Source organism: Mus caroli, unplaced genomic scaffold, assembly GCF_978045245.1.
Source record: "Mus caroli unplaced genomic scaffold, Mus_caroli_1 scaffold_1, whole genome shotgun sequence".
In the NCBI taxonomy this organism is placed as follows: Eukaryota; Metazoa; Chordata; class Mammalia; order Rodentia; family Muridae; genus Mus; species Mus caroli.
The window spans coordinates 16,959,045-16,973,805 of NW_028227256.1; the positions used below are offsets into that span (position 1 = coordinate 16,959,045).

The following is a 14,761-nucleotide window of genomic DNA, read 5'->3' on the forward strand; positions in this document are numbered from 1 at the left end:
GTGCTGAGAAGAAGGTATATCCTTTTCTTTTAGGATAAAATATTCTATAGATATCTGTTAAGTCCATTTGGTTCATAACTACTGTTAGTTTCACTGTGTCCCTGTTTAGTTTCTGTTTGCAGGATCTCTCCATTCATGAGAGTGGGGTCTTGAAGTCTCCCACTATTATTGTGTGAGGTCCAATGTGTGCTTTGAGCTTTATTATAGTTTCTCTAATGAATGAGGTTACCCTTGCATTTGGAGCATAGATATTCAGAATTGAGAGTTTGTCTTGGAATATTTTAACTTTCATGAGTATGAAGTGCCCCTCCTTGTCTTTTTTGATAATTTTGGGTTGGAAATCAATTTTATTCGATATTAGAATGATTACTCCACATTGTTTCTTAGGACCATTTGCTTGGAAATTTGTTTTCCAGACTTTTACTCTGAGGTAGTGTCTTTCTTTGTTTGTGAGGTAGGTTTCCTGATTGCAGCAAAATGTTGAGTCCTGTTTTTATAGCCCGTCTTCTAGTCTGTGTCTTTTTATTGGGGAATTGAGTCCATTGATATTAAGAGATATTAAGGAAAAGTAATCATTCCTTCCTGTTATTTTTGTTGTTAGAGTTGGGATTCTGTTCTTGGCGATTATCTCCTTTTAGGTTTGTTGAAGGATTACTTTCTTGCTTTCTAGGGTGTAATTTCCCTCCTTGTGCTGGAGTTTTCCCTTTATTATCCTTTGAAGGGCTGGATTTGTGGAAAGATATTGTGTGAATCTGGTTTTGTCATGGAATACTTTGGTTTTTCCATCTATGATAATTGAGAGTTTTGCTGAGTATAGTAGCCTGGGCTGTTACTTGTGTTCCTTTAGGGTCTGTATAACAATCTGTTCTGGATCTTCTGGCTTTCATAGTCTCTGGTGAGAAGTCTGGTGTATTTCCAATAGGTCTGCCTTTATATGTTACTTGGCTTTTTTCCCTTACTGCTTTTAATATTCCATCTTTATTTAGTGCATTTGTTGTTCTGATTATGATGTGTTGGGAACAATTTCTTTCCTGGTCCAATCTATTTGGAGTTCTGTAGGCTTCTTGTATGTTCATAGACATCTCTTTCTTTAGGTTAGGGAAGTTTTCTTCTATAATTTCATTGAAGATAATTACTGGCCCTTTAAGTTGAAAATCTTCATTCTCATCTCTACCTATTATCCTTAGGGTTGGTCTTCTCATTGTGTCCTGGATTTCCTTGATTTTTGAGTTAGGATCTTTTTGCATTTTGCATTTTTTTGATTGTTGTGTCCTCCAGGTTTTCTATGAAATCTTCAGCACTTGCAATAGTCTCTTCCATCTCTTTTTTTCCTTTGTTGATGCTTGCATTTATGGTTCCTGATTTCTTTCCTAGGATTTCTATCTCCAGGGTTGTCTCCCTTTGGGTTTTCTTTATTGTTTCTACTTCCATTTTTAGATCTTGGATACTTTTGTTCAATTCCATCACCTGTTTGGTTGTGTTTTCCAGTAATTCTTTAAGGGATTTTTGTGATTCCTCTTTATCTTTAAGGACTTCTACCTGTTTAGCAGTCTTCTCCTGTACTTTTTAAAGTGAGTTATTAATGCCGTTCTTAAAATCCTCTATTAGCATCATGAGATATGATTTTAAATCTGAATCTTGCTTTTCCAGGACTCACTGTGGTGGAAGGATTGGGTTCTGATGGTGCTGAGTGGTCTTGGTTTGTGTTCGTAAGATTCTTATGTATGCCTTTTGCCATCTGGTAATCTCTGGTGTTAGATGTTCTAGCTGACTCTGGCTGGAGCTTGTTGCTCCTGTGATTCTGTTAGCCTCTGTCAGCACTCCTGGGAGTCCAACTCTCCCCTAAATCCCAGTATTCAGAGCACTCTCTTCAGGCAAGCTCTCTGTGAGCTCTCCTCTGCAAACTGGTCTCTGAGAGACCTGGGATTCAGGATGGTGCTCTCCTCTGAGTTCTGGGGTCAGAGCCCTCCCTGGAGGCTGACTTTCTTCTGGCAGGAAAGATGTGCAGAAGACTGGGTCTCAGCTCTGCCTCCTAGCTGAGGATGAAGGCTGAAGTGACCCTGTCCAAGAAGCTCTGTTGCTTCTGCAACCTGCATGCTCTCCTGTGTGGACTGGTCTCTGAGAAACCCAGGATACAAGATGGTGATCTCATCTGAGTCTGGGGGTTAGAGCCCTCTCTCAATCAGTTCTATTATAACTATTAATGCACTTTATCATTAGGTTATGTTTAGTCTTCCAGGAAAATTTCCTTGTCATTGTAAATTTGACCCAACTAAATGAAAATATTAGAACTAATAAGTCAAAATATTGAGAGTCCACATTATCCCTTTATTGTCCAAACAGATAGACCTCTCCTTGCCCATTTACCATGTAGATATAATTTTGAATATTTCCCCATTTCATACAAATACTCATAATGTAAAATGTAACTATAGTACATAATTTTTTTTTGCCTAAACTTAGTATTACACTTTTCCTTACTGAAATCCTAACAAATCCCATGTGACCATCATCTTTCTTATACAAGTACTCATGAAGTATAAATGATAATGTTTCCAATGCAGTGAGTGCCTGTTAATGACTGAATTTAAACCATGAAATAAAATCTACAAGTAACTTTTATTAAGTTAACTCTGTTTGGAGGGTAAACTTTGGTGTAAAATATCCGCTGGGTATTTCTATAGCACTGCAGATACAACATTAGCTAACTAAAGCTATCACAGGTCTTCCATGAAACAACCCTAAAGCATCCTGAGTGTTCACTAGAGGGAATCTTAATCATAGTTCCTACTTAGTGAAACTCAGTATATATAGCACAGGTATTAAGTTGGCTGCAACGTAACCAATTTGAACCCCAGAAAATATCAGCAAGCCTTTGAGATCCTATTATTTGCTGGACTTGGGTAGGATCAATGAGAGGTACAAGAGACATGATTGATTACAATCTCAGTCTACAAGCATTTGCCTGACTGTCTTCCATATTAAAGTTTAAAGATTTAGAGTTCACATTCTCCTTATTTGTCCAAACAGATCAGACCTCTCCTCCCCCATTTACAATGCAGAAATAATTTTGAATATTTTCTCCTTTTCATACAAATGCCCACAGTGCTCCATGCCCACAGCTGTTACTGGATAGTTTCTGGTGGAGCAGTGTGGAGGCAGAAAGTCTCAGTGGTAATGCAACTGGCCTTCTCTTGAGAAAGTCCAGTGCAGTCACTCCCTTTGTCCAGCTGGCTAGGCTCCTGACCCTGTTTCCTCTCTTGCCTGAGGTCTGGGCGTAACAGGAGCAGCTGATTGCGGCCTGCCAGCTGGTATCTGAGCAATTGCTGTTGGGCCTCCTGCCAGTTCCCAGGCTCCTGCAGTGTCAGCTGCTGAGCAAGAGATCCTGGAACACAGGTGATTCTGGGAATCTTTGGGGCAGGTGTAGCTGTTCTTTCCTCTGTGGCAGCAAGGCGGCTAACTTTCCTTTTGGACACTCCATCCATTGAGTGTTGGGGAAACTGGCTCTGCATTCCCTGCATGACCTTCATTCTCATATCTATAAAAAGAACATAAGGGAAGAATGGGCTTTGTTTTCAGTCAGTTGATTACTATATTCTATATTCAAGTTCTATATTTGGCCATTATGACAGCATAGTCAAAGGATAAAATATTGAATGACATCTATTCACCAAATTTCCAAATAAATTTAGAAATGCTTTCCTTAAAAAGTACTGTTTTTCCTTCTCAATTTGTAATTAACATTAACTATGTAACCAAAATGTGATTATATCATTCCCAGAAGAAGAAAAAACACTCATGCGTTGTTATTAAGTTAACAAATATTTTTGATTGTAAATATGGGTCAAATTTGAAATCCATATCACAGCCAAGGCCAAGCATCAAGCCAACCAACATGTTTATTCAGAACACTGAACTTAAAAAAAAAAAGAAACAAAACAAACTAGTAATTTTTCTTAAAATTTGCTTTAATAGTCTTAATCAGCCACATATCACAATTACAAAAGCCAGCACATGTTCCATACTAATTCCACATATAATTTTGCTCTCAAAACACTTTTCTGATTTATGGAGTGCTATTGTCACTGCTTTAGATGTAAAGGAGTTTAGACACAAGTTAAGTAACTTTCTAAGACCACAAATAAAGCAGGAACAGACCTTCTGGAAAAATTCAAGTATTTGACTCTACAGAGTCGGTGAAGCCAAGACCACACCAATACTGTGGAAAGATTAGGAAAAGCACAGAGACTTAAGGAACCATTGTAATAGTGAAAGAAGTCATGGTGTCTACTCACTATCCTCTTCTGGAAGTTGGCTGTGTGATGGTCATTCCTCTAGTCTACACTATTCTCCACTGTGTGCAACGATGTCACATATTCAAAAGGATGCCTCTCATGTGCCTTACTGTTTACAAAAATGAGAGCTATGCCCAAATTCTTGGGAAGTAGACAGTAATATCATCCTCTACGTTTACCATGCCCATACATTGAAGATGGGGATTTATTAATAGGCACATTATACAGTTCCTATTCACTGAGTGCTGCCTTCTTTACTGTGTTAGAAGACAGTCAGCACATCTTTGGTTTATCATAAGAAACGGACACAAAGTACCAGTTTCAACTTCAGTTCATTATAACAGTGGATTGAAAAAGGATGTGAAGATGTATGAAGGCAATTGCAACTATGAATATGAGTGGTGTTTTGTATTCACAGTGGAAAAATTAGGACAAACCATATTGTTCATGTAATTTACATAGTGCATGGATTAATATATGAGAAGCATGTGTTCTTTATATCTCCACTATCCCTTTCTGACCCTTGTTGCCTTCTATTTATCTGCCATGGTCACCTAACTGGAAAAATCTTGCTGAGAGCTATAGGAAATTCCTGGTTATGCTAATTCTCCTACAGGGTCTGCAACTCCTTTCACAAATGTTTCTTGAAAGCTCAGCTACATGGATTTATATCTCAGTGCACACTGACTTGGCCTATGCAGCTTCCTCTATTGGCCACCTTCACTTGTGTGTTAGTCTTTTCTTCCTCACAGCGTTTTGAATGCCTTCACGGGAGGAACTGTTTGTTGTTGTTAGCTTTGCACAATCACCATGTCCCCTCATGTAGCCTGTACTGAACTTGGTATCACCTCCATAGATACTGACTTTAAGAGAAAAACAGGTTTTAAATTTTAATCCTTAGATAAAACCAATACAACTACAGACCTGAGGAATCGAACACCACATGTCGCTTTTTCTGAACCCATTGATGATGTTCTCAGTCTGGTTTTGAGAGACCTTCCTTGGAAATATCCCTGTCCTTTTGTTTTTCAAGTCTGCATCTATTCATAAAAAACTAATGCAAACTTAGCTTCCTTTTACAGACCCCTAAACATTAAAAAAAAAATCTCCCATGAATTATTTACATGGCAGCTCCAATCAACCACACACCTGACAGACTCCCCAGCTGAAATGAAAGTTCCCAGTGTAAAGGTGCTCAGGGTGGCTGGCCACCTCCCACTGTGAGCTTATAGACAGAACTAAGTCAGCACACATTATGTGTCACTGCCAACATCAGAAAGAATCGGCTCCTTTGATCTTAGACCTCCACAGGATGCTTAGATCTCAGACAAATTAGATAAAAAAAATGAATTTATAGCAGATATGTATCCTAAGGCCTTCAGCTTAATGTTTGGGTTTTAGGGAAGGAAGAATACTGAGTATCAAAACATATGAATTACATGCCTCCCTCATCATTCGTGTTGATGGGTCTTCACTAAAATGGAAACATGACTTCAGACAACCCATCCATGTTTTGTACTATTTGTCATCAGGTGTGATGAAGCTTCAGGGAGAACATTATAAAACATGGGCAAGACATATCTCTGCTCTTCCCAAATACAGACTCATTGTGTTGAGGACCTTATGGGTGCATGAACCCGTAACTTCTGCAGCTCCTTAGTCTCTTTTGACTTTGAGAACATTCTCAAACAGCAAGCACATGTTCTCTCTCTCTCTCTCTCTCTCTCTCTCTCTCTCTCTCTCTCTCTCTCTCTTAATAGCACAAGAATTAACCAGTATCCTCTGGCTCCCAACCCTCATCTGAAATGTTCTTACCCTGGCTCTATGTATGGTGCTCAGTGCTGAACCACATAAGCCCTCAGTACAGTTACTTTATATGAGACTCTAGCAATGTGAAGTGGAAGTCGGTTAGGAGAAGGAGTATACTCAATTCCTTGTCATAAGGACTGGGAATCCTGCCCATGTGTTAGAGAATGTATACAGTTAATAAACACTGCTGCTTGTAGTCTAATTAAATTCTATATTCCTTTATGTAGAAATTAGCGTTTATCTTAATAAGCAATGCATTGTTCTTCAGAAGGCAGAGAAATTTGAAGAATACAAAACAAAGAAGGAAATTGATCTAGTCTCTTACATACAGTCCCTCGCACCTTATACTGTATTGGCTTAGAGATACTCTACCTCTGGTTGTGTTTGATCAATTTATTCAGCTAAGTTATGTCTGTGAAATTTACTTTCTTGTTTTATTTTTTATTTATTTTTTATTAGACATTTTCTTTATTTACATTTCAAATGTTATCCCCTCTCCCGGTCCTCCCACCCTGAACCCCCCTATACAATATACCTCCTCCTGCTTCGATGAGGGTGCTCTCCCACCCATTCACCCACTCCTGCCTCCCTGCCCTGGCATTCCCCTACACTGGGGCATCGAGCCTTCACAAACTTTCACAGGACCAAGGGCCTCTCCTCCTATTGATGCCTGACAAGGACATCCTCTGCCTCATATGCGGTGGGAGTCATGGGTCCCTCCATGTGTACTCTGGTTGGTGGTTTAGTCCTTGGGTGCTCTGGTAGGGGGGTTCTGGTTGGTTGATATTGGGGTTGCAAACCCCTTTAGCATCATCAGTCTTTTCTCTAGCTCTTCCATTGGGGACCCCATGCCAAGTTCAGTGGTTGGCTTAGAGCATCTGACTCTGTATTTGTCTGGCTCTGGCAGAGCCTTTTGGGAGACAGCCATATCAGGATCCAGTCACTTCTTGGCATCCACCATAATGTCTGCGTTGGTGTCTGTATATGGCATGGATACTCAGGTGGGACAGTCTCTGGATGTCCTTTTCTTCAGTCTCTGCTCCACACTTTGTCTCTGTATTTCCTCCTGTGAGTATTTTGTTCCCCCTTTTAAGGACAGAAGTGTCTACACTTTGGTCTTCCTTCTTGAGCTTCATATGCTCTGTGAATTGTATTTTTAAAATATAGATCTAGGTAAATATTCTAAGTAATCAAATTAACTAGTTCCATGTGAAGACTGTTTTCCTTATGAATATTTTTATGTTAATATATGGAGTAGTGTGTGTTGCTATGTCATTATATATATATATATACTTCATTTACATTTCAAATGCTATCCTGAAAGTCCCCATACCCTCCCCCCACACTGCTCCCCTACCCACCCACTCCTGCTTCCTGTCCATGACATTCCCCTATACTGGGGCATATTATCTTCCCAAGACCAAGGGCCTCTCCTCCCATTGATGGCCGACTAGGCCATCTTCTGCTACATATGCAGCTAGAGACATAGCTCTGGGAGTACTGGTTAGTTCATATTGTTGATCCTCATATAGGGTTGCAGACCCCTTTAGCTTTTTAGGTACTTTCTCTAGCTCCTTCAGCGGGGGCCCTGTGTTCTATCCAATAGATGACTGTGAGCATCCACTTCTGTATTTGCCAGGCACTGGCATAGCCTCACAAGAGACAGCTATATCAGGGTCCTGTCAGCAAAATCTTGCTGGCATATGCAATAGTGTCTGGGTTTTTTGGTTGTATATGGGATGGATCCCTGGGTGGGTCAGTCTCTGGATGGTCATTCAGTCTCAGCTCTGAAATTTGTCTTTGTTTTTTTTTGGGGGGGTTGTTTTGGTTTGGTTTGGTTTGGTTTGGTTTGATTTTTTGTTTTGTTTTGTTTTGTTTTGGGTTTTTTTTTTTTTTTTTTTTTGGTTTTTGGTTTTTGGTTTTTGGTTTTTGGTTTTTGGTTTTTGGTTTTTGGTTTTTCGAGACAGGGTTTCTCTGTATATTCCTGGCTGTCCTGGAACTCACTTTGTAGACCAGGCTGGCCTCAAACTCAGAAATCCATCCGCCTCTGCCTCCCAAGTGCTGGGATTAAAGGCATGTGCCACCACCGCCGCCGGGCCAAACCTTGTCTTTGTAACTCCTATTACACACGTGTTAGTATATTTTTTTCCTCTATTCCTCTTTACCACTGGCATTATCTATACCTCTGTCTTGTTTTTTTGTTTTTACTTTTACTGTAGGTTATTTTTCTAAATCTAAATTACCTAAGATGTAATAGATAGATTTATTTCCATAATCATAGCCATATATATATATATCACAGAATCTGAAGAGTGTGAAGAGTGGTAACATAAATTTTACCTCTCTGCTAGATCCTAACATTCTCACAGCCATGGCATTAATTTACTTAATTTAATTTAGAAGGTTGACACTCCATCTCACTTGTTAATATTTTATGAAGAAATTTAGAATCATCTTATATCATTTGACATTGTATAAAGTGATTGAAATAACATTAACATAAGTAAATATGTCTTTGTAGCTATGAAACATATATCATAAACATATGATCACCCTCTACCATATTCAGTGTTTCTTTAAACTTTTTGGCAAAATATAGTTTTTGATTGGTTCACCATATCTTCAAAACTGACCACATATTGAAGCCACTTTCATGGTACTTACTACCTAACCACATCCAATGCATTCATTGTGTTAATTTGCTTTTTGTTGCTATAAAGAAATTCCTAAGCCAGGATACTTTACTAAGAAGAGTCAGCTTTAATTTCTAATATAATCTATAAATGGTTTCTAATGTTGTCTTTTTGATTTATATTTGACTACATCCTATAGTGTTAAAACTATATTGTAAGGTGAAATGATTAAATTATTTTTCTGTACATATTTGAGTAGGAAATCTAAAATGTTATGTTTAGTAAAATATTGTATAGCAACAGAAATTTCAGTGCTAATTTTGAAGTTATTTTAAGAAGTACTAGATTTTATTCATGCTTTTAAAATAAGAAATATATCAGGGTCCCTTCAGCAAAATCTTGCTGACATATGCAATAGTGTCTGGGTTTGGTGACTGATTATGGGATGGATCCTCAGGTAGAGTAGTGTCTGGATGGTCTATCCTTTCATCTTAGCTCCAAACTCTGTCTCTGTAACTCCTTTCATGGGTATTTTGTTCCCCATTCTAAGGAGGAATGAAGTATTCACACGTTGGTCTTCCTTCTTCTTGATTTTCTTAGGGGAGCATGGTGGGAGGCAGGGGTATAGGGAACTTTCAGAATAGCATTTGAAATGTAAATAAAGAAAATATCTAATAAAGTTGTCAACTTAACGCAAGGCTTTCTTATGTCTACCTTATCATTTGATATAAATTTATATCTTCTCTAAGCCTGACCTCATTTACCATAATGATTATTATATTAAAAACCACAGGGAAAGATAGGAGAGATGTTTCTCCAAAGCGCTAAGGAAAGCAAGTGCATTTGGAAACTACTAATTAATAGCATCTCTATAGAGATGCTCATTAAAAGGGGGAGTAAATATTTCCTATTTTATTTTTTTAATTTAATTTTTTTAGATATTTTAGATGGGGGAGTATAAACTCTTAGATACAGGAATCTGAAAAAAGGTTCATCTTGAGTTGGGAGAAATGAGAGAAGCTAAATATGTGGACACATTTGAGAATATTTTGAAGTGGAGATGCTGTGTTATACATAAGGACTACTGTCACTGTGGTAAAGCGACTGGACTGGAGAGGATGGTAAGACACAGGCCTTCAGACAGTAAATGTGGCTGTACTGAAAATACTGGGAAATGATGAAAAAGATAAGTATATCTAGAAACAAAAGAGGAAGTCTAAATTTATAAAATTCAGCAAACAAGAAAGAGGGAAGTATGAGAAAAACTGAACAAGGAAAGAAACAGAACTTGGATATTTCTAGCCTGGGAGATAGAAGGTGCTATGACCAAGAAAACAGAGAAAACAAAATACAGACTGACTTCCAGAGTGGTTGTACAAGCTTGCAATTCCATCAGTAGTGGATGAATGTTCCTCTTTCTCCACATCCTTGCCAGCATCTGCTGTCACCTGAATTTTTGATCTTAGCCATTCTGACTGGTATGAGGTGGAATTTCAGCGTTGTTTTGATTGGCATATCCCTGACGATTAAGGATGTTGAACATTTTTTTCAGGTGCTTCTTAGCCATTCGGTATTCCTCAGTTGAGAATTCTTTGTTTAGCTCTGAACCCCATTTTTAATGGGGTTATTTGAATTTCTGGAGTCCAGCTTCTTGAGCTCTTTGTATATATTGGTTATTAGTTCCCTATCAGATTTAGGATTGGTAAAAATCCTTTCCCAATCTGTTGGTGGCCTTTTTGTCTTATTGACAGTGCCTTTTGCCTTCCAGAAGCTTTTCAATTTTGTGAGGTCCCATTTGTCAATTCTTGATCTTACAGCACAAGCCATTGCTGTTTTGTTTATGATTTTTTCCCCTGTGCCCATATCTTTGAGGCTTTTCCCCACTTTCTCCTCTATTAATTTCAGTGTCTCTGGTCTTATGTGGAGGTCTTTGATCCACTTAGACTTGAGCTTTGTACAAGGAGATAAGAATGGATCTCAGAAAATTGTACATAATACTACTGGAAGATCCAGCAATACCTCTCCTGGGCATATACCCAGAAGAAGTTCCAACTGGTAATAAGAACACATGCTCCACTATGTTCATAGCAGCCTTATTTATAATAGCTAGAAGATGGAAAGAACCCAGATGTCCCTCAACAGAGGAATGGATACAGAAAATGTGGTACATTTACACAATGGAGTACTACTCAGCTATTAAAAACAATGGATTTGTGAAATTCTTGGACAAATGGATGTATCTGGAGAATATCATCCTTAGTAAGGCAACCCAATCACAAAAGAAGTCATTAGATATGCACTCACTGATAAGTGGATATTAGCCCAGAAACACAGAACACCCAAGATACAATTTGCAAAACACAAGAAAATCAAGAAGAGGGAAGACCAATGGGTTGATACTTCATTCCTCCTTAGAATAGGGAACAAAATATCCATGAAAGGAGTTACAGAGACAAAGATTGGAGCTAAGATGAAAAGATGGAACATTCAGAGACTACTCCACCCGGGGATCCATCCCATAATTACCCAGGCACTATTGCATATGCTAGAAAGATTTTGCTGAAGGGACCCTGTTATAGTTGTCTCATATGAGGCTATGCCAGTGCCTGGCAAATACATAAGTGGATGCATGAACTAACCAGTATCCCCAGAGCTCGTGTCCCTTGCTGCATATGTAGGAGAAGATGGCCTAATCGGCCATCATTGGGAAGAGAGGCCCCTTGGTCTTGCAAACTTTATATGCCTCAGTACAGGGGAATGCCAGGGCCAAGAAGCAGGAGTGGATGGGTAGTGGAGCAGGGCTGGGGGAGGGTATAGGGAACTTTCTGGATAGCATTTGAAATGTATATAAAGAAAATATCTAATAAAAAGTAAAGAAAAAAGAAAACAAAATACAGTTCTGAGTTCTGATAGCAATGCAAGACTCCTTCCCTTACATTGCTATGAACCAGAGTTTCTGCAAAATGGACAACCAAGTCCCTAACAAATGAGATTCGAAACAGTACAAAATGATTCAGGAGGACCTACAAGGGCTAGATGTGTCATTCAAAATATTGTTCTTTTCCCTTTTGGCACCTAGTTACATATCTACAGTCGTTAATTTGATATTTGTCTGTTGTGATTTCTTTATTCTTCATTGGCTAACACTATTCTCTAATTGTCCCTAAAATCGAGTCTCCAAATGTTTGAATTTGATGTTAGATAGGGAAGCTGATAACATTCCTGGAAACTACACAACAGGACACTATGATACAGTAAATTAATATTCAGTATGTAGAGAGGAGCACTAAACTTCACTAGTCACTCATTGACCCAGGTTCTCACCCAAGTGTAGCAAGGATAGGGAGGAGCTTCAAGTGAGGTTTCTAGTGCTTGATACTCTTGCCATCTGGGATGAAATAATTTCTGTTGTGGGTTTGACACCAGGCACGAGGTGATATTCCACTATCCTTGGTCTCCACACACTGCCAACAGTGAATTGCCCTTACCAAGTCCTGGTCAGAAAGTATTTTCTCCATTCACTGCAAATATCCTTCCAAGAAAATGTAACTAATTGTCCCCAGAATTCTGAAAGTGAGGGAATGACTGAGTTTTACTGCTTTGTAGTTTTACAACTGAGACTCTTCTCTGCAAAACCATTGGAAAGTCAGTTGCCCTATAGAGGGGACAATATTGCTGTGAGAGCGAGCTACAATCCTTGAGAAAGAAACTATTACAGGCAAAATAAATAAATAAATAAAAGGTTCAAGGAGGCCTACAGAGTTAACTAACCTGGGCCCATATAGGGCACAGAGACTGAACCACTAACTGAAGTGTACATGTGGCTCGACCTAGCCACCCTACCCATGCACATATATAGCAGACATGCAACCCAGTTTTCATATGGGTCCCCTAACAACTGCAGCAGGGCCATCTCTGACTCTTGTTGTGGATTTTTGAATCCTTTCCCCATAACTGGGCTGCCTTGTCTGACTGCCTCTCTCCTCAGTGGGAGAGGATGCATTTGGTCCTGCTATGACTTTATGTGCCAGAGAGTCTGGGTACCAAAGAGAGGGCCCTCTCTTCTCTAAGGAGAATGGGAGGGAGGAGTGAAGGGTGTAAGGGTGAGAATAGCAGGAGAGAAGGAAGGGGGCTGCAATCAGGCTGTAAAGTGAATAAACAAATTAGTGGAAGGGTAAATAAGAATTCTCAAGGCCATAGCTAGCGACTACTATGCAGGCACATATGCAGTGTTTCTTAATCCAATAAGAAATATTTTCCCATTTCATTTAAATATGGAAGTGGAAGACTCTCTAGCAGGCCCAAGCTTGCAGACAGGTCTTGCCCTTTCCCTTTCCCTTTTCTTGCCCTTGCTAAACTATTAGACTACATTCCAAAAGCTAGCCCCCATGCTCTATTCCCTTATTTGACCTTTGGCTCATTCCTGAGACAAAACCACCGAGATTGAGTAATGAAAATTCATCATTCATTCTGCCTAACCCACCCTAGCAGGGACTTCCCCATTTGTTCCTTTAAAAAAACACACATCTGCTAAAACAAACAAGCAAACAAAAAACAAACACACAAACAGAAACAGCTAGTGCTTGCTGTGTTTCTTCTCCTGATTCAGAGGCAGCTGACCCTTGCTCCACCCTACCCCATCTTCTTGCCCCTGCTTCCCCCACCATGCTAATAAATCTCTTTTGTGCTGGGAATTTTGTGTCTGGGTGTGTCCTGTACCAAATGGGGAAGAGGACAACTCCTTACAGAAAGACTAGGGAAAAACATATGAAGAACGAATGCTTAGTATCTAGTGCCTCAATTGAAAGAGTATGCTAGCAAACTAACGAGGAGTTAGGCTATCCCAGATTGAGTGAATGTCACATAAGAAAATCCAAAAATACCTAGCACATGGTTAATTCATTATATGCTATGATCTTCCCTGTGATCTTTGCTGATATTAATTTTCTTAACTAATACACAATTTGTGCAACAACCCTAACTGTGATTATTATTATTACTATGTCAGTTCTACCAGTTTGGAAACCAAAAGGCATGGGGAGGTTAGTTGTGAAGCTAGAGAATAGAAAGTTTGTCAAAGGAGGCATTCAGAAGTAAACCCAGTCTGTCCGACTCCATGGTTCCATGGCTGCAACTGTCACATCCTCCTGCTCACCCATCTGACAAGGAGGATTTGTTAAATCTGAGGCATAGAAGAGAAGCATTATATAGGAACTGGAAAGATGGCGTCAGCGTGTCGAAACCCTTGGCAGCGGTGTGTTGTAAGGGCCCTTTCTCTACACTTCTCTCCTTTCTTCCACTCTTGCATCCATGACATAATGAGCTTAGTATCTAAATTTAGGAGTAAGACTCAGCCCATCTTTCTAAATCATCTCTGTCTCTGAAGGAATCCATAGGGAAGGAAGACACTGGCAAGCAGGAAAGCCAACTCTGTTAGTAGTAAATGCCAAAAATTTGAAAACACAGACGGAAACGGAAAACTAAAATGTCATGTAAACAGTGGAACAAACCCAAACTTATTTAAAGCATTTTAATAATTAGGCGTTTTTGGAAAAGATGTTTTTTAGATCCAGACAAAGCTTGGAAGATAAGGAAACAAATCTAGCATGATCCTCTGAGAGGGCTCAGATAGCACATCTATTTTTAACATGGATGTCCTAATAAAATGGCCTCTTTGATGTTTCCATCTCTCAGTCTAAACTGGTCCCCAGAAGCCCCATTTCTTGTCTTGTTCCTGATAATTTATTAATAAACTACTCCATAAAACCCAGTAATTGTGGAGCACTTAATAACATTAATTTAAGCAAGGAGACTGTGAGCCATGTAGATAACCATATTAGGTTAGGTGCAAGCCCGGCTTCCCCCCAGTCAGTGGCTGAAGAATGTAGCTGAAGATGAGCTGCTGGGATCAGAAGGCAATTTCAAATACACCCTGAATCTGTGTGCAATAGAGGACAAGAAGCTTTCCTTTTAAGAGGTGGATAAAACCCCAAGATCCAAATGGCTTGATGTGGAATCTCCGAA

The 14,761-nt window shown here is 39.3% G+C and overlaps 1 protein-coding gene across 3 annotated transcripts in view; it reads right to left on the reverse strand.

Annotated features, from left to right (window-relative positions):
• Positions 1 to 1,938: 1,938 nt before the first annotated feature.
• The window catches only part of Pkhd1 (PKHD1 ciliary IPT domain containing fibrocystin/polyductin), a 544,477-nt gene continuing 531,654 nt past the window's right edge, over positions 1,939 to 14,761 (reverse strand). For 2 of the 3 annotated variants that reach the window (XM_029477026.2, XM_021159032.3), the window contains exon 67: positions 1,939 to 3,538. In XM_029477026.2, coding sequence (XP_029332886.1) covers positions 3,126 to 3,538 — 413 coding nt within the window. In that variant the 3' untranslated portion in view covers positions 1,939 to 3,125. The remainder of the gene's footprint in view (positions 3,539 to 14,761) is intronic. The other variant, XM_085835877.1, reaches the window with a different exon arrangement.